This window comes from Chlorocebus sabaeus, chromosome 11 (assembly GCF_047675955.1).
Source record: "Chlorocebus sabaeus isolate Y175 chromosome 11, mChlSab1.0.hap1, whole genome shotgun sequence".
Classification (NCBI taxonomy): Eukaryota; Metazoa; Chordata; class Mammalia; order Primates; family Cercopithecidae; genus Chlorocebus; species Chlorocebus sabaeus.
Genome location: NC_132914.1, coordinates 108,862,923 through 108,886,630, shown reverse-complemented (window position 1 = coordinate 108,886,630; position 23,708 = coordinate 108,862,923). Strand labels below are relative to the sequence as shown.

The 23,708-nt window shown below is 45.5% G+C and overlaps 1 protein-coding gene across 8 annotated transcripts in view; it reads right to left on the bottom strand.

The window, feature by feature from the left end:
• The window catches only part of ACAD10 (acyl-CoA dehydrogenase family member 10), a 69,598-nt gene that overhangs the window by 16,707 nt on the left and 29,183 nt on the right, over positions 1 to 23,708 (bottom strand). For 7 of the 8 annotated variants that reach the window (XM_073021114.1, XM_073021110.1, XM_008004737.3 and 4 more), the window contains 6 exons: positions 20,846 to 20,987; positions 15,656 to 15,724; positions 11,863 to 12,044; positions 10,055 to 10,205; positions 5,987 to 6,132; positions 3,046 to 3,219 (listed from right to left, as the gene is read on the bottom strand). In XM_073021114.1, the coding sequence (XP_072877215.1) occupies positions 3,046 to 3,219; positions 5,987 to 6,132; positions 10,055 to 10,205; positions 11,863 to 12,044; positions 15,656 to 15,724; positions 20,846 to 20,987 (864 nt within the window). The remainder of the gene's footprint in view (positions 1 to 3,045; positions 3,220 to 5,986; positions 6,133 to 10,054; positions 10,206 to 11,862; positions 12,045 to 15,655; positions 15,725 to 20,845; positions 20,988 to 23,708) is intronic. The other variant, XM_073021111.1, reaches the window with a different exon arrangement.

Sequence of the window (23,708 nt, the reverse complement as noted above, 5' to 3'; positions counted from 1 at the left end):
CCTGGATTTTTTGGAGTGCATCCCAAATATCTCATCTAGGATTCTTTCAAAACTCCAAAGACAAGTACTTTTTAAAGAACCCACAATACTATTATCACCCTTAAAAAATCGTTGACTGTAACTTCTTCATATCATCGACCATCCACTCAGAATTCAAGTTTCACTGACTATCATCAAAATTTTTTCCAAATAATTTGTTTAAGAAAGGATCCAAATAAGGTCCCAACACTGTAACTGGCTAATGTATCTTTTAAGTCTCTCTCTCCCTTTTTTTTTTTTTTTTTTTTTCTGAGACAGTCTCATGTCGCTGCCCAGGCTAAACTGCAGTGATGCAATCACTGCTCGCCACTACCTCGGCCTCCCAGGTTCAAGCAATTCTCCTACCTCAGCCTCCTGAGTAGCTGGGATTATGGGTGCCCACCACCAGGCCTGGTTAATTTTTATGTTTTTTAGTAGAGACGGGGTTTCCCCATGTTGGCCAGGGTGGTCTCAAACTCCTGACCTCAGGTGAGCCACCCACCTCGGTCTCCCACAGTGCTGGGACTATAGGCGTGAGCCACCATGCCCAGCCTGATGTTTCTTTTAAGTTTCTCTCAATCTACAGGTTCCTTTTTCACCCTTTTCCTCCCCTTGAAATGTATGTGTTTGAAGAAACTGAGTTGTGTGCTCTGTGATGTTTTCCAGAATCTGGATTTTGTGAGTGGCTGTGCCCAGCGTGCTGCTGAACATCTCCCTCTGAACCCTGTGTTTTCCATGAGTTGGCAGCTAGCACTGGAGGCCTGGGCAGAGTTGGTGTGACTTTTGAGGGAAGCATCAGGAGGAACGTAATGTCTGGCTGTCTCTCTCTCTCAGTGGTGTTGGCTTTCATTGAAGCTTATTGCCCACATCCATTAATGCATTAGGAGTTGCAAATTGGTGATACGCAAATTCTACATTATTCTGTCCAGGATACTTCTCTAGAGAGAAACATTCCCTCATCCATTATTTGGATAGCCTGAGGTATGATTTGTTTAGGAAAGACAGGACAAATGCTTGACTCCCCACCCCCCAACCCCATTTACCAATTTTCAGAATAATAAGTTGCTTCCCTGGCATCCTCTGAGGTCATCAATGAGACTTTGTTGTCTCTGTTTTTGTATCACTACTCATGGACTTATTTATTTATTTAATTTTTATTTTTTCGGTGGAGACAATATCTTCCTCAGTCACCCAGGCTGCAGTGCACTGGTGCGATCTCAGCTCACTTCAACCTCTGCCCCCTGGGTTCAGGAGATTCTCTCTCCTGCCTCAGCCCCCTGAATAGCTGGAATTTCAGGTACCCACCACCACACCTGGCTAATTTTTGTATTTTTAGTAGAGATGGGGTTTCACCATGTTGGCCAGGCTGGTCTCAAATCCCTGACCTCAAGTGATCTGCTCACCTTGGCCTCCCAAAGTGCTGCGATTACAGGCCTGAGCCACCATGCCCAGCTACTACTCCTGGATTTAAACATACCTGATGTGTTTCATCCATTTCAGCTATCATCCTTGGTGATGCCCAAAGTTTCCTATTGTTAGCAAGTGGGAGCCTGTTCAGGTTGGCTCCCAAGTCTTTTTTTTTTTCTGAGACAGAGTCTAATTCTTGTCACCCAGGCTGGAGTGTAGTAGTACGATCTCAGCTCACTGAAACCTCTCCCTCCCAGGTTCAAGTGAGTCTCCTGCCTCAGTCTCCCAAGTAGCTGGGATTACAGGCACCCGCCACCACGCCTGGCTAGTTTTTGTAATTTTAGTAGAGACACAGTTTCACCATGTTGGACAGGCTGGATAGCCAAGATGAACCTGGAACATTTTGTCATACCAGCAAGCAAGGAAGTTGTCAAAGACCACAACGGTTTTACCTAAAGATTTGGGAGCTGGCCAGGCTCGGTGGCTCATGCCTGTAATCCCAGCACTTTGGGAGGCTAAGGCGGATGGATCACCTGAGGTCAGGAGTTCGAGACCAGCCTGGCCAACATGGTGAAACCCTGTCTCTACTAAAAACAAAGAAAAAAATGACCCGGGCATGGTGGCCTGTGCCTATAATCGCAGCTTCTTTGGATGCTGAGGCATGAGAATTGCTTGAGCTGGTGAGGTGGAGGTTGCAGTGAGGCAAGATCGCACCACTGCACTCCAGCCTGGGCAACAGAGTGAGAAACTGTCTCAAAAAAAAAAAAACAAAAACAGAAGCAAACAAACAAAAAAACTCACAAAACAAGAAATTTGCCTAATATAGTTGTTAAATATGCAAATGGCCACACACATATTTCATAGAAATTCTTAAGCATACAAAATTTTAAAATCAAAGTTCTGAAAAATACACATAGGATGATCACGTTTGTGCAAAAGTAGGAGGAGAGAGAGAAAATAGATAAACAGAAAAACTGGAGGGCCCAGGAAACTCTTAACGGTAACATTTATCTTTGAGAAATGGTGTTGAAAAGGGTGAAATACAATTTTACATAATTCTATATGACCAAATTTTGATCATGAGCATGAATGCTTTAACTGGAAAAATTTCTTTGTGCATTACTTTAATAATTAAAAAACAAGTTTAAATATTGTTAAATAAGCTGGGCATGGTGGCTCACACCTGTAATCCCAGCACTTTAGGATCACTTGAGGTCTGGAGTTCGAGACCAGCTCGGCCAACATGGTGAAACTTTATCTCTACTAAAAATACAAAAAAAAATTAGTGAGGTGTGGTGGTGTAGGCCTGTAGTCCCAGCTACTCGGGAGGCTGAGGCAGGAGAATCACTTAAACCAAGGAGGTAGAGATTACAGTGAGCCGGGATCGCACCACTGCACTCCACCCAGGGTGACAGAGCAAGACCCTGTCTCAAAAACAAATAATAAATATTGTAAAGAAAATACTCATGTGACAAATGATTGGATTAACTGAATCTCAGAGAATCGTGGCCAAACCGGTCTCTCCAAAGCCTCTGTGGCCCTGAGAGGGTTTCCAGGCGGAGGCACGGTCCTCACTGTGACTCACTCCCAAGCGATTCTTCAGGGCAGCCATCCCATTACCTGTGAGTGATCGCCTGTAGACTCCCTGTAGGATTGCAGCCACACGGAAAAAGGAAAAAGCCATATAGAAGTTCCAGTTCTCAGTGGGAGGGAGTCCCATTTGGAGGCAGTACATCCTGAAATACTCCTCTGCAGCAGGGATTCCCAGCTGTGTCAAGTCACAGTCATTAAAACCTGGGAGAAAGAGCCATTCATAGGTCGTCACTGACTTGACATACCCCTGTAGCTGGCAAATATTTAAATTCTGAAAATTGCCATGTCCCTTGAAAATTAGTTTCACGACCAGTTCCAGGGGTTAGCTTATTCCTGCATTGGCTCGTATTCCCTTAGATGGCTGGGCATCCAGGCATGAAGTCATTATTCACAAATTGGCTCTTACAGGTTTCAGACTCTAATGGCAGTAAAGGAAGGAATAGGAGCTTCCAACTCCATCTGGGCCACAGTTAAGGGTGGATGCATATTATCTTCAACCAGTCATTTGATCAAAAATGATGTGGAAAGAGCGATCTCAGGCTCAGCGCAGTGGCTCACACCTGTAACCCCAGCACTTTGGGAGGCCGAGGTAGGTGGATCACCTGAGATCAGGGGTTCAAGACTGGCCTGACCAATATGGTGAAACCCTGTCTCTACTAAAAATACAAAAATTAGCCAGGCATGGTGGCATGCGCCTGTAACCCCAGCTACCTGGGAGGGAGGCTGAGACGGGAGAATTGCATGAATCCAGGAGGCAGAGGTTGCAGTGAGCTGAGATCACGCCACTGCACTCCAGCGTGGGTGACAGAGCGAGACTCCGTCTCAAAAAAAAAAATAAAAAATAAACAATTGACTGGGCGCAGTGGCTCATGCCTCTAATACCAGCACTTTTGGAGGCTGAGGAGGGCAGATCACTTGAGGTCAGGAGGTCGACACCAGCCTGGCCAACATGGTGAAGACCCTGTCTCTACTAAAAATACAAAAATTAGCCAGGTGTTGTGGCACACGCCTGTAATCCCAGCTACTCAGGAGGCTGAGGCCGGGGAATCGTTTGAACCTGGGAGATGGAGGTTGCAGTGAGCCGAGATCGTGCCACCGTGGTCCAGCCTGGGCGACAGAGTGAGACTCCATCTCAAAAATAAATAAACGAGTGACAGAGGGAGACTCCATCTCAAAAATAAATAAACAAATAAATAAATATAAAAATAAACAAAAAGATCTCACCAAATTATGAAAATGATAATTATAGCAAATAAAACAATTTCACAGGCCGGGCACAGTGGCTCATGCCTGTAATCCTAGCACTTTGGGAGGCCAAGGCGGGCAAATCACGAGTTCAGGAGATTGAGACCATCCTGGCTAACACAGTGAAACCCCATCTCTACTACAAAAACAAAAAATTAGCTGGGCGTGGTGGCAAGTGCCTGTAGTCCCAGCTATTCGGGAGGCTGAGGCAGGAGAAGGGTGTGAGCCTGGGAGGCAGAGCTTGCAGTGAGCCAAGATCGCACCACTGCCCTCCAGCCTGGGCAACAGAGTTAGACTCCGTCTCAAAAAAATTCACTTATTTGCTCCATCTGTGACATTTTCATGATTTAGAAGCATGTAATATATTCTATTCATAGAAATTAATCTTAGGAGTATACCTTATATATAGGCAAAGATATTACTACAAAGACATTCACTGCCTTTCTTCATAGGGGTGGGGGAGGTAATATTTAAAAATTGGAAACAAATCGAATATCTAAATAGGAATTAACCCAAAAGTCTTCCCTTAATTCTGTTTTTTTTTTTTTTTTTTTTCTTTTTTGAGATGGAGTCTCGCTCTGTCGCCCAGGCTGGAGTGCAGTGGTACAATCATCTTGGCTCACTGCAAGCTCTGCCTCCCAGGTTCACGTGCCATTCTCTTGCCTCAGGCTCCTGAGTAGCTGGGACTACAGGCGCCCACCACTACGCCCGGCTAATTTTTTTGTATTTTTAGTAGAGATGGGGTTTCACCATGTTAGCTTGGATGGTCTCGATCTCCTGACCTTATGATCTGCCCGTCTCGGCCTCCCAAAGTCCAAAGTGCTGGGATTACAGGTGTGAGCCACCGTACCCAGCCGTCTTCCCTTAATTCTATACAATAAGATTATATGCTCTCATTAAAAATTATGCTGTAGAAGAAATATGTAATGTCATGAAAACATGTCTACAGTATACAATGAAGTGAAAAAAAGCATGTCATTCGATCATGTTACATTTTTGTTTTAGGAAATGTACATATACACACAAGAAAAGATGACATGGATAGATACTGAAATGTCAGCAAATGGTTATCTCTGGGACTACTAATGATATTAATTGTTTCGTTGTTGTTGCTATCTGTTGGCTCTAGGATTTTTATAATAAATGTGGCTTGTTTTTGGTTTTTTTTGAGATGGAGTCTTGCCCTGTTGCGCAGGCTGCAGTGCAATGGTGTGATCTCGGCTGACTGCAACCTCCGCCTCCCAGGTTCAAACGATTCTCCTGCCTCAGCCTCCCGAGTAGCTGGGGTTATAGGCGGATGCCACCACGTCCAGCTAATTTTTTATTTTTAGTAGAGATGGGATTTCACCATGTTAGCCAGCCTGGTCTTGAACTCCTGACCTTGTGATCCGCCCACCTTGGTCTCCCAAAGTGCTGGGATTACAGGCGTGAGCCACCGCACCCAGCCATAATAAATGTGTTTTTAATTTGAAACCCTAAATAGAAGTTAGCTGTGTAAAAGCATAAGAGGTGCCTATACAAGCATACTTTTCACTTAACACACATTCTATATCTACTTCCCCGCAAATGTGACAGGAGTGCATTCCAGCTATGTTTCCCACCAGAACCACCAGGACCTCACTTTCACTTTCCTGTCCAATCATGGACTACTTCAGCTGAGTTTGCTCCCAAGTGCTTTGAGAACTGGCTTGCTCCTCCACTATCCTCCAGCAGCAGTTCCTACCTCTCAGCACGGGAAAACTGGACGGCAGGTAATGAGCCAGGCAGCTGTAGGCCACATCGACGAGGGGGTCGCCCAAGGTAGAAAGTTCCCAGTCAAGGACAGCAAGCACCTCTGGCTTTTCTGGATGAAACACCAGGTTGTCGAGCCTGAAAAGCCCCAGGAGGAACAGAGACAGCACTAAGAAAACTGCCGGCTAGGGAGGATTCTGCGTGGTCTGTTTGCCTTTCAGACTGGCTCCCCACCCTCCTATCCCCTCTGTGCCTGGGAGCCTGAGCTCCCTGGGCTGTGTGCTCCAAGGACGCCCTTGCCCTCTGGCTTCCAGCTGGACTCAGCCAATCAAAAGCAGGAGATGGGAAGGGGCCTGGTTATTTATTTCCCCAGCTCCTTCTCTGCAGCCCTCCCCAGAGAGCTAGCCTCTCTGGGTTCAGAGAATTACTCCCTCCCTGTGATGGTTTTAAAACAGATCTGTAAATCCTTTGACACTCCTCCCACAAAAGGTAGAGTCTTACGCTTGGCCCAGTGAAGCATCTTGCTTCTAACAGATACAAGACACATGGAAGTGATGCTGAGGGACTCCCGAGACTAGACTAGGTCAGAAAACGTGATACAGCTTCTGCCCAGCCCTCTGTCCCTTGAAACACACTATTTTGGAGCCCTGAGCCCCCAGGTAAGAAGTCCAGGGTTGAGGGCAATGGCTCATGCCTGTAATCCCCACATTTTTGGAGGACAAGTTGGGAGGACTGCTTAAGCTCAGGAGTTCAAGACCAGCCTGGGCAACATAGCAAGACCCTATCTCTACAAAAAAAATTTTTAAAATTAGCTGAGCATGGTAGTGCACGCCTATAGTCACAGCTACTCAGGAGGCTAAGGTGGGAGTATCACTGAGCCCAGGAGTTGGCAGCTGCAGTCAGTTATGTTCCAGCCTATGAATAGCTACTGCACTCCAGCCTGGGTGACAGTACAAGATCCTGTCTCAAAGAAAAAAGTCCAGTTACCCAGAAGCTGCCACGCTGCAGAGACGATGTGGGAACCATAAAGAGACAGAAAGAGAGGCCCAAGGAGCCTGGCTGTTCATATCTTCTCTGCCCAGGGCCAGCATGCTAGCAAGCCTTCAGAAGATTCAGCCCCGCCCAACAGCCGCCCTACTTTGAAATAAGCTGTCCTGTCCCCAGACTGCAAAGATTCATGAGCAAAATGACTACTGTCGTTGTTGATAGCCACTCAGTTCTGACAAAGTTTGTTGTAGAGTAGCAATAACCACAGCACATGCTTGCCCTGTCAGACTGACTCCACACTGTTCTTCAGTGTTTCCTCTAAACCACACTACAACCCTATATTGAACTCTCCCCTAATAGCCTCTTTCATGCTTTCTGTTTCCTGCCAGGGTTGTCTGTAATGCATGCTTTATTTAAAAGAAAAAGTAAACATCAAGCATGCAGAAAAATACAGAGAATGATATAATGTCAGAACTCATGTGTCCATCTTCCAGATTTAGCAGATATTATATCTGCTTTTTTGTTATATTTGCTTCAGATTTTTAAAAAAATGACAGATTTACTGCTATCCTGAAGTTAGTATATATCAGTCTCAGACATTTCTATATTTCTCTTATCTATACCTGTACCTATATACCACATATAGTGTTCTTTCAATTATTTTTAAGTTTTCATAAATGATTTATTACCCTTTTGAAACTTACTTTTTTCTACTTAGCATTATCTGTTTGAGACTTATGACTTATGTACAGCAAATTGATTTATTTTACCCACTAAATAGAATTCCAACATATGGCCAAACTACATTTTATTTATCATGTATTATAATTACAAGCATGACCAAAACAAACATCTTTGCCTGAGTCTCTTGGTGCAAAGCTGCAGCAGATGCTTCTTTACAAAAAACAATGTGTTGCAGCATATTCCCATCTTCCATGTTACTGCCCATTACTTTTCTTTTCTTTTCTTTTTGAGATGGAGTCTCACTCTGTCACCCAGGCTGGAATGCAGTGGCACGGTCTTGGCTCACTGCAACCTCTACCTCCCGGATTCAAGTGATTCTCCTGCCTCACCCTCCCAAGTAGTTGAGATTACACGGGTAAAACCACACTCAGGTACTTTTTGTATTTTTAGTAGACATGGGATTTTGGCATGTTGGCCAGGCTGGTCTCGAACTGCTGACCTCAAGTGATCTGCCCGCTTCGGCCTCCCAAAGTGCTGGGATTACAGGCATGAGTCGCCTACTACTTTTCAAAGTAGCTGTGGCAGTTTATGCTTTCACCACCAGTGATTCACTCCATTAGCAAGAAATATTCTTCCATCCACCAAAAATCAGAATTATCTCAACTATGTTGATCAATAAGCAGCAGCACACTCTCTAAAATCAGAGGATGCCTTTTCTGGAGGCAACATCCTAAATGATCATCATATTTCACTATAGCTAGGGGACGGGGTGCTCAGACTGCACTGGACATCTCCTGCCTGCTGTATACTTGATCACATTCGTAGATCTTTGAGGTGCCAAGAGAAGCAAAGACAAGGTCCACGGAGCAGCTGTTATGGGCTGGTGACACAAAGGCCACCTGAGGTCTTCCCCACCAAAGGAAATACATGGCAATAGCTGGCAAGGAAAGTGTTGTCAGGCAAGTGCTCTAGAGTCCCAAGTGGAGAAAGATGGAGGAGGGGGTCAAATGCAGCCCAACTGCTTGCCAAGTTCAAGGCAGTGTGGGGGAAGCACTTGGCCCCATCAGTCTCTGATGCAGGAGCAGGTTCCCCAAGCTCCCATGATGACCACATGACAAAGAAAGCTCAGCTGTCCACTCTCAGACCCAGGGGGATTCCCAAAGGTGGCTGGATAACAGAAGAAGCCAGGAGCGAGGGACACAGGTCAAGCCAATGAAGACAGGCCAATCAAATCTGGAGGGCAAAGAAGTGTCTTTAAGGCTGGGCACGGTGGCTCACGCCTGTAATCCCAGCACTTTGGGAGGCCAAGGTGGGCAGATCACTTGAGGGCAGGAGTTTGAGACCAGCCTGATCAACATGATAAAACCCCATCTCATATTTTTGTATTACTAAAAATATATTGTATTTTTGGATTTCTAAAAATACAAAAGTTAGCCGCACATGGTGGTGCACACCTGTAATCCCAGCTGCTCGGAAGGCTGGGGCGGGAGAATCGCTTGAACCTGGGAGGTGGGGTATGCAGTGAGCTGAGATCATGCCACTGCACTCCAGCCTGGGTGACGGAGTGAAACTATCTTAAAAAAAAAAAAAAAGAAGAAGCTGAAAGGTCTTTAAAATTTAAAATTAACCTTCACTGTCTAGCCTTGTTTAATAAAAGGCCTGGGTCCCCACATGGGCAAAATGATAAGCCAAATAAGGCATTCTTGCATCAAAGGCAGGTCTCCAGGTACTGTGAAGCAGAAAACACGATAAACACTACCCTATAAAAGTACCTAATGGGCAGTTTTCACAGCAAGAGATGATAAGATAAAGCTATCATCTCTGCCGCCGGATGCCAGGCATACTGAAGTTCCCATTTTAGCCGCGCTACAGACTCATCACATACCCCCAGAGACTCTGTCACTCTTTCAATCCTTTCACTACACCCAGTGAGAATGTCCATCCCCAGGCCTCTTGGGAGGTGAGTGGCACCCTCACTCTGCCTTACTTTCAGATGAGATCAGGTCTCTTCAGGGGCTGTAGACTCTGCCTTACTTTCAAACAGTGGGTCTCAACAGAGAAATGCTGCCCTCCCTGGGAACACTGGACCAGGTCTGCAAAGATTTTTGGTTGCCACACTCTGCGGGGAGGGGTGCTACTGGCATTGGGTTGAGGCCAGGGATGATGCCTAACATCCTACAATGCACAGTAGCTCCCACCACAAAAACTTACCCAATTCAACACGTCACGGTGCCAGAGCTGAGAAACCCTGCCTGAAAAGGCCACACACAGAGAGGTGCTTTGTAATAGGAATAATTCCCGACTGTAAATTGCAGCAAGACCAATTGCTCAATTCCCCCTTGGAGTGTCCTTGCTGTCATTTTTCAGCTCTCCCTGCCATCACATCTACCTGAAGTCCCCGTGCACCAGTGTGGTCCTCTGCTGATGGGGAAGATGGAGGGGGAGCCACTCGATCAGCCTCTCCATAGCTGGGATGGTGCTGGTTTCAGAAGCCCGATACTGCTTAACCCAGGTTCGCACCTGGCGTGGAATATAGGCCCCTGTGGGAAAGATGATTAGAACATGGTATGCAATTTCAGCAACCTCTGAAAGTAATGGGAAAAAAAAAACAGTGCAGTGAAACCCTTTGTCATGCTCTGCAGTGGGTGGTGCGGTGTCTTTGAACACGTTCCTAAGACTGGAGAATTTCCCACATGATGCTCCTGCTGCCCCAAGGTGGAAATCATCGGCTGTTTGGCTGGATTAGTGTGGTCTGAATGCTGTTCCTAGCTGTGTGGTCTCCAAATATGATCTCTGGTCCTCTTAAAGACCTTATGGCCGGGCATGGTGGCTCACACCTGTAATCCCAGCACTTTGGGAGGCCAAGGTGGGCAGATCATGAGGTCAGGAGTTCGAGACCAGCCTGTCCAACATGGCGAAAGCCCGTCTCTACTAAAAAATACAAAAATTAGCCAGGTGTGGTGGTGGGTGCCTGTGATCCCAGCTACTTGGGAGGCTGAGGCAGGAGAATCGCTTGAACCCAGGTGGTGGAGGTTGAAGTGAGCCGAGATCACACCATTGCACTCTAGCCTAGGTAACAAGAGCAAAACTCCGTCTCCAAAAAAAAGATCTTGTGTGCTTCCTAATAGCCTTTCATAAATCACTTTTCGGCTAAACAACAGTGGTTAGCTGAGCAAATCAACCCTGGAGTCAGACTGCCAGGCTTTGAAACCCAGCTCTGCTGTTCTCTAGCAGTGTGATCTCAGGCAGGTTACTTAGCATCTCCATGCTTTAGTTTCCTCATCTTGAGATGGTCCTCATAGAGCCGTTGGGAGAATAAAATATGTAAAGCCCTTAGAACTGTTCTTGGCATGTGGTAAGTACTACATGAGGGCTGGCTGCAGTGGCTCATGCCTGTAATCCCAACACTTCGGGAGGCCAAATCACTTGAGCGCAGGAGTTTGGGTAGAGCCTGGGCAACATGGCGAAATCCTGTCTCTACTAAAAATACAAAAATTAGCTGGGCATGGTGGTGCATACCTGTAGTCCCAGCTACTCAAGAGGGAGAGGTGGGAGGATCACTTGAGCCCAAGAGGTTGAGGCTGCAGTGAGCCAAGATCACGCCACTACACTCCAGTGTGGGCTACAGAGAGAGACCCTGTCTCAAAAAACAAACAAAAAAACTATCCCTGTTGAAACTGGACACGGTGGCACATGCCCAGAGTCCCAACTACTTGGGAGGCTGAGACAGGAGGATGGCTTGAGCCCATAAGTTTGAGACCAGACCAGCCTGGGCAACATAGTGAGACCCCCATCTCAAAAAATATATATATTCCTGTTGAAGAGTATTTAGGGAAAAGGGTAAGAAACAGAGAAAAACACATTTTAAATACCTTTGGTCAGTATCAGAAAAAAAATTTAAATGGTCTAGTGAGATAAAAGTAGCAGGGAATTGGATAGTAGAATACTTCAGGGAAAAAAAGAAAAAATGAAAAAAAAAAGTTGCAGGGAAGAAAGATTGTGTAGTTCATAAAGGGATTTATCGAAGGCCCAAATACCTAAGTCAGCAACACCTCCATTAAAACTAAATTGGATTTCCAAGGAAGAAGCTAAGTGTGCCTTACGCATGGTGTGTTAATACCCAAAATGATTCAGATCCTAAAAGCAGAAGCACTAGTGATGAAACAACCAGCATGGGAGACGTGGCATCCTGCTCACCTTGCTTCCCATAGTCTTCAAGCCCCACAGCCTGGGGATCCACACTGTGAATTTTGCACAGGACTGTGTTCATAGCAGTGTATATGGCTCGCCTGTGGCTGGGTTCCAAGCCTGGCAGGGAAGGGTCTTTGTAGATGAGACCTGGGCAGTACTCCATCACATAGAATGGGGTGCCAACGACACTGGGAGGAACACAGAAGGGGTTTCAGGGATCAGAGTCATAATGTGGCAGGCTGTTAGTCATGACCCTATTCTTTGTCACTGTCCCTGGGTGTACGGGTTGAGATCTGGAGAAGAGTTCAGACCCAGAGCACTGGATACTTCCTTTTTCCTTTCACATAAGCACAGTGCATTAGAAGTATCCTTCTTGCAACGGATTGATCCACATACATACACACGTGCATACACACACATGCACACCCATCTGTGCTTCTTGGACAGCATGCTTTTCTCTTCTCCCTGGTTCGTTTGTATAAGCCACAGGAATGGATTCAAAGTGTAATAATGTAGCAAGCAGCAAGCCTCAGAGAAGGACCTCTGGAGTCACACAGAACCGGTTTTTATTTCTTATTTTTTAATTTTTTTGAGATGGAGTCTTGCTCTGTTGCCCAGGCTGCAGTGCAGTGGCGCGATCTCGGCTCACTGCAACCTCTTCCTGCTGGGTTCAAGCAATTCTCCTGCCTCAGCTGGGACTCCAGGTGCGTGCCGCCATGCCTGACTAATTTTTGTATTTTTAGTAGAGATGGGGTTTCACCATGTTGGCCAGGCTGGTCTTAAACTCCTGACCTCAGATAATCTGCCTGCTTCAGCCTCCCAAAGTGTTGGGATTATGGGTGTGAGCCACTGCACCTGGTCAGAACCAGGTTTAAATCCCAACTCTGCCCTTAGTTGAAGAGTGACCCTGAGAGACTTATTAAACCTCTTTAGGCTTTGTTGTTGAGATGGAGTCTCGCTCTGTTGCCTGTTGCCTAGGCTGGAGTGCAGTGGCACGATTTTGGCTCACTGCAACCTCTGCCTCCTGGTTTCAAGCGATTCTCCTGCCTCACCATCCCGAATAGCTGGAACTACAGGTGTGTGCCACCACACCCGGCTAATTTTTTTGTATTTTTAGTAGAGATGGGGTTTCACTGTGTTAGCCAGGATGGTCTCAATCTCCTGACCTCATAATCCGCCTGCCTCAGCCTCCCAAAATGCTGGGATTACAGGCGTGAGCCACTGCGCCCAGCCGTGTTGTTGTTTTTTAATCTGTAAGACATACCCACTTCAAAGGGTAATTGCAAGAATTAAGGGCGCTTCCAGGGTATCTGTTACTTAAAAAAAAAAAAAAATGAATTAAGGAACAAACATACAGAGTGCCTGGCATGGTCTCTGGTTCCAACAAGGGTTCAGTAAGTATCCCTTCTTGTTATTGAGGTTATTTTTATCATTTTTCGGTGGTATGAATGGTGTATATACTACCCAGCAGTACTAAGGTGACCCAATGACATGTCACTAATCCATCTTTTGGTCATTACTAGCAATCAGTTTACTACTCTACTGTACTTTACTTATTTATTTATTTATTTATTTATTTATTTATTTATTTATTTCAGACAGAGTCTCACTCTATCACCTAGGTTGGAGTGCAGTGGTGCGATCTCGGCCTACTGCAAACTCTGCCTCTCGGGTTCAAACGATTCTCCTGACTCCAGGCACGTACCACCATGCCCAGCTAATTTTTGTATTTTTCAGTAGAGACGGGGTTCCACCATGTTGGCCAGGCTGGTCTCAAACTCCTGGTTTCAAGTGATCCATCCGCCTCAGCCTCCAGTTTACTACTCTAAAAAATTGTTTTGAAAATTCTACCATTGGCCGGGCGCGGTGGCTCAAGCCTGTAATCCTAGCACTTTGGGAGGCCGAGACGGGTGGATCACGAGGTCAGGAGATCGAGACCATCCTGGCTAACACGGTGAAACCCCGTCTCTACTAAAAAATACAAAAAAACTAGCCGGGTGAGATGGCGGGCGCCTGTAGTCCCAGCTACTCGGGAGGCTGAGGCAGGAGAATGGCGTAAACCCGGGAGGCGGAGCTTGCAGTGAGCTGAGATCTGGCCACTGCACTCCAGCCTGGGTGACAGAGCAAGACTCCGTCTCAACAAAAAAAAAAAAAAAAAGAAAATTCTACCATTACAAATGTTTCAAGTTGAAAAACTATTAGAAAAGATGTTTCCAAGAGAATTGGGGAAATTTGAACATGGGCTGGATATTCAGTATTATTATTAAATAATTGTTAGTTATCTTACGTGTACTGATGTTGTAGTTATGAAAGACAATGTCGGCCAGGTGCAGTGGCTCACACCTGTAATCCAGCACTTTGGGAGGTCAAGGCAGATGGATCACTTGAGGTCAAGAGTTTGAGACCAGCCTGGCCAACAAGGCAAAACCCTGTCTCTATTAAAAATACAAAAATTAGCCGGGTGTGGTGGTGCATGCCTGTAATCCCAGCTACTTGGGAGGCTGAGGCAGGAGAATTGCTTGAATCCAGGAGGCAGAGGTTGCAGTGTGCCCAGACTGTGCCATTACACTCCAGCCTGGGCAACAGAGTGAGACTCCATCTCAAAAAAAAAGGAAAAAAAGAAAAGAAAAAAAAAGACAGGGTCTCACTCTATCATCCAGCCTGGAGTGCGGTGGTGTGATCACAGCTCACTGCAGCCTCCACCTCCCACCTCAATTGTTCCAGGTAAGTAGGTGGGACTACAGGTGTGCACCTCCACACCTGGCTAATTTTTTGTTTGTTTTTGTAGAGATGGGGTTTTGCCATGTTGCCCTGGCTGGTCTCAAACTCCTGGGCTCAAGTGATCTGCCTGCCTCAGCCTCCTTAAGTGATGGGATTACAGGCGTTAGCGACTATGCCTGGTCAATGTCTTTATTCTTGAGAGATGCATGCTGTCTGAAACTTATTTCAAAAGGTTCAGCCAAAAAAAAATCATTATATACATGTTAAAAGTATACCTGTATATACACACACATATATAGAAAATAAATGTGGCAAAATGTTAACAATGTTTTAATTTTTGATCTAGATGAAATATACACAGATATTCATTATATTATTTTTTCTTCTTTCACCTTTTCCGAAGGTTTCAAATGTTTCATAATTAAAACGTTAGGAAAGAAGTGACACTCAAAAAGCATGTTACAAAGCTGTTTAAAATAGTTTAGGTCCAGGCACAGTGGCTCACACCTGTAATCCCAGCATCATGGGAGGCCGAAGTGGGCGGATCATCTGAGGTCAGGAGTTGGAGACAAGCAAGGCCAACATGGTGAAACCCTGTCTCTACTCAAAAAATAAAAAAACTAGCCGGGCATAGTGGGGGGCGCCTGTAATCCCAGCTACTCAGGAGGCTGAGGCAAGAGAATCATTTGAACTCAGGAGGCAGAGGTTGCAGTGAGCCAAGATTGGGCCACTGGACTCCAGCCTGGGTGACAGAATGAGACTCCATCTCAAAACACCAAACAGTTTAGAAAGACTCTTATAAAAGAATAAACAAAAACAAGCAACATGAAACTAGATAAATATGGATTTTTTGAATGTTAAAAAAAGATGTTTTCTACCAATTCTCCCTAAAGCAGGCATATACTTATCTGGCAGGATAACTTAAATATCTGAGAACTTCTGGGAGAGGTTGCTATAAAGTTTCTTTGCCCTCCTACCCAAATTTTATTTGTCTTTAATGAATTGGAATTTGTGTTAGCATATGGGCTGTTCTCTCCTGTAGCTTGAATGTGCGATAGCAAAAACATCTGAACTTTACCTTGAATCTTCACAGAGATCAAGAACGTTAGGTACAGGTACTCCAGCATTTGCAAGGGCTTTCATAATCCTGCCAGGACAAATGAAAATAAACAAAACCGCTGGCTGAATTGATGAGATTTTCTTCAAGTTACTTTTCTTTGTTGGTTTGTTTTGTTTTTTGAGACACAGTCTTGCTCTGTTGCCCAGGTTGGAGTGCAGTGGCGCGATCTTGGCTCACTGCAACCTCCACTTCCTGAGTTCAAGCCATTCTCAGGACTCAGTCTCCTGAGTAGCTGGGATTACAGAGGTGCACCACCACGCCCAGCTAATTTTTGTATTTTTAGTAGAGACAAGGTTTCGCCATGTTGGCCAGGCTGGTCTCAAATTCCTGACCTTAGGTGATCTACCTGCCTCAGCCTCCCAAAGTCCTGGGATTACAGGCATAAGCCACTGCCTGAAATTACTTTTCTGAATTAAAAATGGTACATAAATTAAAATGAAATTCTAAAAAATATTCAATTGACCCAAAAGTAAGTAAGAACAAAAAAAATGATGGGACAAACAAAAAACCAATGGTGAAATTATAGACCTAAATCAAACACATCAATAATTACATTAAACTCAATAGATGAATAGATTCCAATTAAAAGACAGAAGTTGGCCGGGCGCGGTGGCTCAAGCCTGTAATCCCAGCACTTTGGGAGGCCGAGACGGGCGGATCACGAGGTCAGGAGATCAAGAGCATCCTGGCTAACACGGTGAAACCCTGTCTCTACTAAAAAATACAAAAAACTAGCCGGGCGAGGTGGCGGGTGCCTGTAGTTCCAGCCACACAGGAGGCTGAGGCAGAAGAATGGCGTAAACCCGGGAGGCGGAGCTTGCAGTGAGCTGAGATCCGGCCACTGCACTCCAGCCTGGGCGACACAGCGAGACTCCGTCTCAAAAAAAAAAAAAAAAAAAAAAAAAAAAAAAGACAGAAGTTGGCTGGACATGGTGGCTCCTGCCTGTCTCAACTAAAAATACAAAAATTAGCCAGGCGTGGTGGCGTGCACCTGTAATCCCAGCTACTTGGGTGGCTGAAGCATGAGAATCACTTGAACCCAGGAGGTGGAGGTTGCAGTGAGCCAAGATCGTTCCACTGCGCTCTCGGGTGGGTGACAGTGAGACTCCACCTCAAAAATCAAAAAAATAAATGAAATAAAATAAAAATAAAAGACAGAAGTTTTCAGCCTGGACAGAAAAGCATGACCTAATTATATGATGTCTACAAGAGATATGCGCTGAATATATAAACATAGATAGGTTGCAAAAACAAGAATGTAAATGGAAGCATTATGCAATCACTAAGCATAAGAAAGCTGGTGTGGCTACTTTAATATCAAATAAAGCAGGCTTTACAACAGTGTACCACCAGAGACAAAGAGAGACATTTGAAAATGATACAACTGCAAGTTCATCAGAAAGGTATTACAATCATAAATATGTATACATGCTGAACAACAGAGCTTCGAAATACGTCAAGTAAAAATGATCAAAATTAAAGAGAAAAAAATGAAGAAATCCACAAGTCTTAGCTGAGATTTTAACACTCCTTTCACAGTAATGATAGAATTAGACAAAACTAGATTTATCTAAAGACATATATCTGAACCGACTACCAACCAACCTGATCTGATGGATATTTGTATACCACTAACTCAGATATTGCAAAATATACATTATTTTCAAGTAAACACAATATGTTTACCACGATAAGTCATGTGCTGGTCCATAAAATAAATCTCAATAAATTTCAATAAAAATTAAAATCTAGCCCAGCATGGTAGCTCACACCTATAATCCCAGCACTTTGGGAGGCCAAGGTGGGCGGATTACCTGAAGTCAGGAGTTCAACACCAGCCTGGCCAATATGGCAAAACCCTGTCTCTATTAAAAGTACAAAAATTAGGGCTGTGCATGGTGGCTCACACCTGTAATTCCAGGACTTTCGGAGGCCGAGGTGGGCGGATCACAAGGTCAGGAGATCGAGACCATCCTGGCTAACATGGTGAAACCCCGTCTCTACTAAAAATACCAAAAAAATTAGCCAGGTGTGGTGGCAGGCGCCTGTAGTCCCAGCTACTCGCGAGGCTGAGGCAGGAGAATGGCATGAACCCAGGAAGCAGAACTTGTAGTGGGCTGAAATCATGCCACTGCACTCCAGCCTGGGCAATAGAGCGAGACTCTGTCTCAAAAAAAAAATAATAATAATACAAAAATTAGTCAGGCATGGTGCCTCACACCTGTACTTCCACCTACTCAGAAGGCTGAGGCAGGAGAATCACTTGAACCCAGGAGGCGGAGGTTGCAGTGAACCGAGATCATGCCACTGCAATGAAGACTGGGCGACAAGAGCGAAACTCCGTCTCAAAAAATAACAAACAAAAGGCTGGGCGCGGTGACTCACGCCTGTAATCCCAGCACTTTGGGAGGCTGAGGCGGGTGGATCACGAGGTCAGGAGATCGAGACCATCCTGGCCAACATGGTGAAACCCCATCTCTACTAAAAATACAAAAATTAGCCGGGCATGGTGGTGTGTGCCTGTAGTCCCAGCTACTCAGGAGGCTGAGGCAGAAGAATCGCTTGAACCTGGGAGGCGGAGGTTGCAGTGAGCCAAGATTGTGCCACTGCACTCCAGCCTGGGCGACAGAGCAAAAACTCCGCCTCAAAACAAAACAAACAATAGAAAAAAGTAACAAAACCAAACTGTGGTTCCCAGATCAATGTGATTGATAAACCCCTAGCTAGACTAACGAGAGAGAGAATACAAATTATCAATCAATACCAGCAGTGATAAAGAAAGGATATCACTAGGGTGGGCATAGTGGCTCACGCCTGTAATTGCAGCACTCTGGGAGGCCAAGGCAGGTGAATCACTTGAGGTCAGGGGTTGTAGACCAGCCAGGCCAACATGGTGAAACTCCACCTCTACTAAAAAGAGTAAATTAGCTGGGCATGGTGGCACGTGCCTGTAATCCCTGTTACTTGAGAGGCTAAGGCAGGAGAATCACTTGGACTTGGGAGATGGAGGTGGCAATGAGCCAAGATCATGCCACTGCACTCCAGCCTGGGCGACAGAAAAAAAAAAAAAAGGGTATCACTATAGATCCTACATATATTAAAAGGATAGTAAGGGAATATTATAAATAATAAATTCAATAGCTTGGGTGATATGAACAGACTCCTTAGAAATTACAACTTACCAAAACTAAAACAAGATGAAATAAAATATCTGAGTAACAATATTTTTATTAAATTAATAATCAAAAACCTTGGCCAGGCACGCTGGCTCCTGCCTGTAATCCCCAAAACTTTGGGAGGTCAACGTGGGAGGACTGCTTGAGGCCAAGAGTTCAAGCAATATAGTAAGGCCCCATTTCTACAAAAAAATTTTTAAAACTAGCCAGGCATGATGGTATGTGCCTGTAGTACTTGGGAGGCTGAGGCAGGAGAATCACTTGAGCCCAGGAGTTCGAGTTTATAGTGAGGTATCATTGCACCACTGTACTCCAGCCTAGGCAAGAGTGACTCTCTGCCTAAAAAAAAAAAAATCAGCTAATACTATATATGCGATTTGTATCTGCCTTTACTATCTTAAAATTTTATCATACACATTTGTTATTATAGGCATAGTTTTACTAGCTGCAATAACAGCATAATCATCAAGGGTGAGCTATGAAATCTCATGGACTGGCTATAAAGCTAGACTCTAGCACTTGCTTACTAGTTTTATGACCCTGGGTATGCTGGTTAATCTTTTTTTTTTTTTTTTTTTTTTGAGACAGGGTCTCACTTTGTGAGTGCAGTGGTACGATCTCAGCTCACTACACCTCTGCTTCCTGAGTTCAAGTGATTCTCCAGCCTCAGCCTCCCGTGTAGCTGGGACTACAGGTGCAAGCCACCAACACCTGGCTAATTTTTGTATTTTTTGTAGTCAGGGTTTCACCATGTTGCCCAGACTGGGCTCGAACTCCTGAGCTCAAAGCAATCTGCCTGCCTTGGTTTCTTTAAGCCTCACTCCTCCTAGTCATAAATGAGGATTATAACAGTAACATATCATAGAGTTGTGAGGATGCTCTGCAGTAACAAGACATTCAAAGCATTTATTTTAGTGCCTGGCACACACTAAACATTCAATAAATGTTAGCTATTACTATTTCTGTCATTGCAACGAGTAGATATACCAAGGTTTACTTATTTCCTGATTATGGTACAGATTATAGTACAGATTATAGTACATTTAAGTAGTTTCCAAACTCTTTTGTTTGTTTCTTGAGACAGAGTCTCACTCTGTCACACAGGCTGGAGTGTGCAGTGGTGCCATCTCGGCTCAGTGCAGCCTCCACCTCCCAGGTTCAAGAGATCCTCTCACCTCAGCCTGCTGAGTAGATGGAACTACAGGCATATGCCACCACACCCATCTAACTATTTGTATTTTTGGTAGAGACAGGTTTTCACTATGTTGTCCAGGCTGGTCTTAAACTCCTGAGCTCAAGTGATCTACCTGCCTCAGCCTCCCAAAGTGCTGGGACTACATTAGCTACTGCTCCTGGCCTTCCAAATTCTTCTTATTAAACAACTTTGTGGTGAGCATATTAATACATAAAGCTGTTTCCCCCTACTTAGAATTATTTCTTTAAGACAGAGACCCAGAATTGGAATTACTAGGTCTGAAAGTATGAAAACTCTGAGGCTTTTAATAAATTGTATCATATTGTTTTCCAGAATAGTTCTAATTTACATTTGGCTTTTTTGGGGATTGGGGCAGGGTCTCACAATGTCTCCCAGGCGGGAATGCAATGACGCCACAGTAACTCACTATAGCCTCAACCTCCCAGCTCAAGCAATCCTCCCACCTCAGCCTCCTGAGTAGGTGGGACTACAGGTTCCTGCCACCACGTGCAGGCTAATTCTTTTTTTTTTTTTTTTGGTAGAGACAGGGTTTTGCCGCATTGCCTAGGCTGGTCTTGACCTCTTGGGCTCAATGATCCTCCTGCCTCGGTCTCCCAAGGCACTGGGATTATAGGTGTGACCCACAAAACCTGGTCCATAATTGTAGTTTTAAATGTCTTGGGGTGTTTTTATGGAGTGCTGGCTTTTCTGTTTAGGGCTGAGCTTGTGCACGGTGGAGGCTGGTGGGCAAGTGCTCCCCTGGCCCTGAAAACTTACCTGAACTCCCTCTCTATGGCATGGGCAGATGGAAGGAGTGTCCCTGGGGGCTTCTTCCTCAGAACCAGATCACGATTAGCCAGCCTGATATAGTAAGTTGGATTTGACTGCCCGTGATCAAACTGAAGGAGTTCCAACGGGCCTGCAAGTTTGAAAACAAAGAAAACTCAAACCAGCCCTGGAGGACAGATCTGAGCAGACATTCTTTCTTTCTAATGAATTCTGCATTTGGGCTTCAAAATATCCTCATCTGCCATGCAGTGCAAGAAAAGCACCTCTTACCTGCCTACCAGGAGTGACTGAGTCCCAGGTCTACACCCCGCCAACTCAGGTCCAGGATCACATGCCACTACAGTTTGTCAAAGGCCATTCATTTTATACCACAGTAATTTTCTCATTTTGTGCAGGTGTCCAATTTTGTCCTTCCTGCCAACTCCTGCTCCATGAATAAAAACATGCTCATTCTGTTTATCAAGCACAAATGCAGCCATGGCAACCCATCTTGCCAAATGGAATGCTTTAAGCCTGAGGATGAAAGGTGCCCTTGCACGTCCCTCTGCCTGACACTGCTGGGACAGCTGAAAGGAGTGACACAGAGGCCTTTGGCCTGACACAAAGCTGCTTTCATGAGATGCAATTTCCCACTGCACTAGGCTGAATTCCATGGCTCCCTTGCAGGATCCTGGCTGAGGTGAAAGTAATTCATTCTCAGCTCCATAAGAAGACTGAACCCTGGGTGTAGATTGATTTCACTTGGTTAGAAGAGCAGGCAAGCAACAGAAGTCTGCCTGAGTTCTTCCGGCTGGCCAGAGTGGGTATCACAGTTGTGCAGAGGCCACTACCAATAATCCAATTGCTGGAAAACATCCTAACGTGAAACTCTATCAATAAAAGCCTTTTTCAAGGAGCAAGTGGGTGAAACCTTTATCACCTGGGAAAAATGTCTTCTTTGGCCGGGCGCGGAGGCTCATGCCTGTAATCTCAGCCCTTTGGGAGGCCAAAGCGGGTGGATCACCTGAGATCAGGAATTTGAGACCAGCCTGACCAACATGGTGAAACCCCATCTCTACTAAAAATATAAAAATTAACCAGGCATGAGCCGGGCGCGGTGGCTCACGCCTGTAATCCCAGCACTTTGGGAGGCCGAGGCGGGCGGATCACAAGGTTAGGAGATCGAGACCATCCTGGCTAACACGGTGAAACCCCGTCTCTACTAAAAATAGAAAAAATTAGCCGGGCGCAGTGGCGGGCGCCTGTAGTCCCAGCTCCTCGGGAGGCTGAGGCAGGAGAATGGCGTGAACCCGGGAGGCGGAGCTTGCAGTGAGCCGAGATTGCGCCACTGCACTCCAGCCTGGGCGACAGAGCGAGACTCCATCTCAAAAAAAAAAAAAAAAAAAAATTAACCAGGCATGGTAGCGGGTGCCTGTAATCCGAGCTACTTGGGAGGCTGAAGCAGGAGAATCACTAGAACCCAAGAGGTGGAGGTTGCAGTGAGCTGAGATCATGCCATTGCACTCCAGCCTGGGCAACAAGGGCAAAACTCCATCTCAAAAAAAATTAAATTAAATTAAAAAAAATTTTTAAGTCTCTTTTTTTTGTTTTCTTTTGTTTTTGAAATGGAGTCTTGCTCTGTCATCCAGGCTGGAGTGCAGTGGCACTATCTCAGCTCGCTGCAACCTCTGCTTCCTGGGATCAAGCAATTCTCCTGCCTTAGCCTCCCCAGTAGCTGGGACTACAGGCATGCGCCACCACACTCAGCTAATTTTTGTATTTTTAGTAGAGATGGAGTTTCGCCATGTTGACCAAGCTGGTCTCAAACTCCTGGCCTCAAGTGATCTGCCCACCTCAGTCTCCCAAAGTGCTAGGATTATAGGCATGAGTCACCACCCCTGACCCAAAAGTGTCCTCTAAAGCACACAAGGCACCTGGTTTTCGGAGGGCAGAATGTGAAGGAGGAAAGAGAAAACTTCTCTCCAAGAAATGGAGACAACTTGTTGCATTTTAAAATCATGCAACTTTTTTTTTTTTTGAGAGAGTCTTGCTCTGTTGCCCAGGCTGCAGTGCAGTGGCACGATCTCAGCTCACTGCAACCTCCACCTCCTAGGTTCAAGTGATTCTCCTGAGTAGCTAGGACTACAGGCATGTGCCACCATGCCCAACTAATTTTTGTATTTTTCCTTTTTTTGGGGGGGGGGGATGGAGTCTCACTCTGTCGCCCAGGCTGGAGTACAGTGGCACTATCTCAGCTCACTGCAACCTCGGTCTCCCGGGTTCAAGTGATACTCCTGCCTCAGCCTCCCGAGTAGCTGGGATTACAGGCACCCACCACCATGCCCAGCTAATTTTTTTTTTTGTATTTTTAGTAGAGATGGGGTTTCGCCATGTTGGCCAGGCTGACCTCGAACTTCTGACTTCAGGTGATCCACCTGCCTCAGCCTCCCAAAGTGCTGGGATTATAGGCATGAGCCACTGAGCCTGGCCCCCTTTCATTCTTTTTCTTTTTTTTTTAAGAGGGAGTCTCACTCTATCACCCACGCTAGAGTGCAGTGGCGCAATTTAGGCTCACTGCAACCACTGCCTCCCGGATTAAAGCGATTGTTGTGCCTCAGTCTCCAGAGCAGCTGGGACTAGAGTTGTGCACCACCACACCCAGCTAATTTTTGTATTTTTAGTAGAGACAAGGTTTCACATTGTTGGTCAGGCTGGTCTCGAACTCCTGGCCTCAAGTGATCCGCCTGACTCGGCTTCCCAAAATGCTGGAATTACAGGAGTGAGCCACTACACCCTGGTCACCAATGCAAATTCTTTTTTTTTTTTCCTGAGATGGAGTCTTGCTCTGTTGCCCAGGCTGGAGTACAGCAGC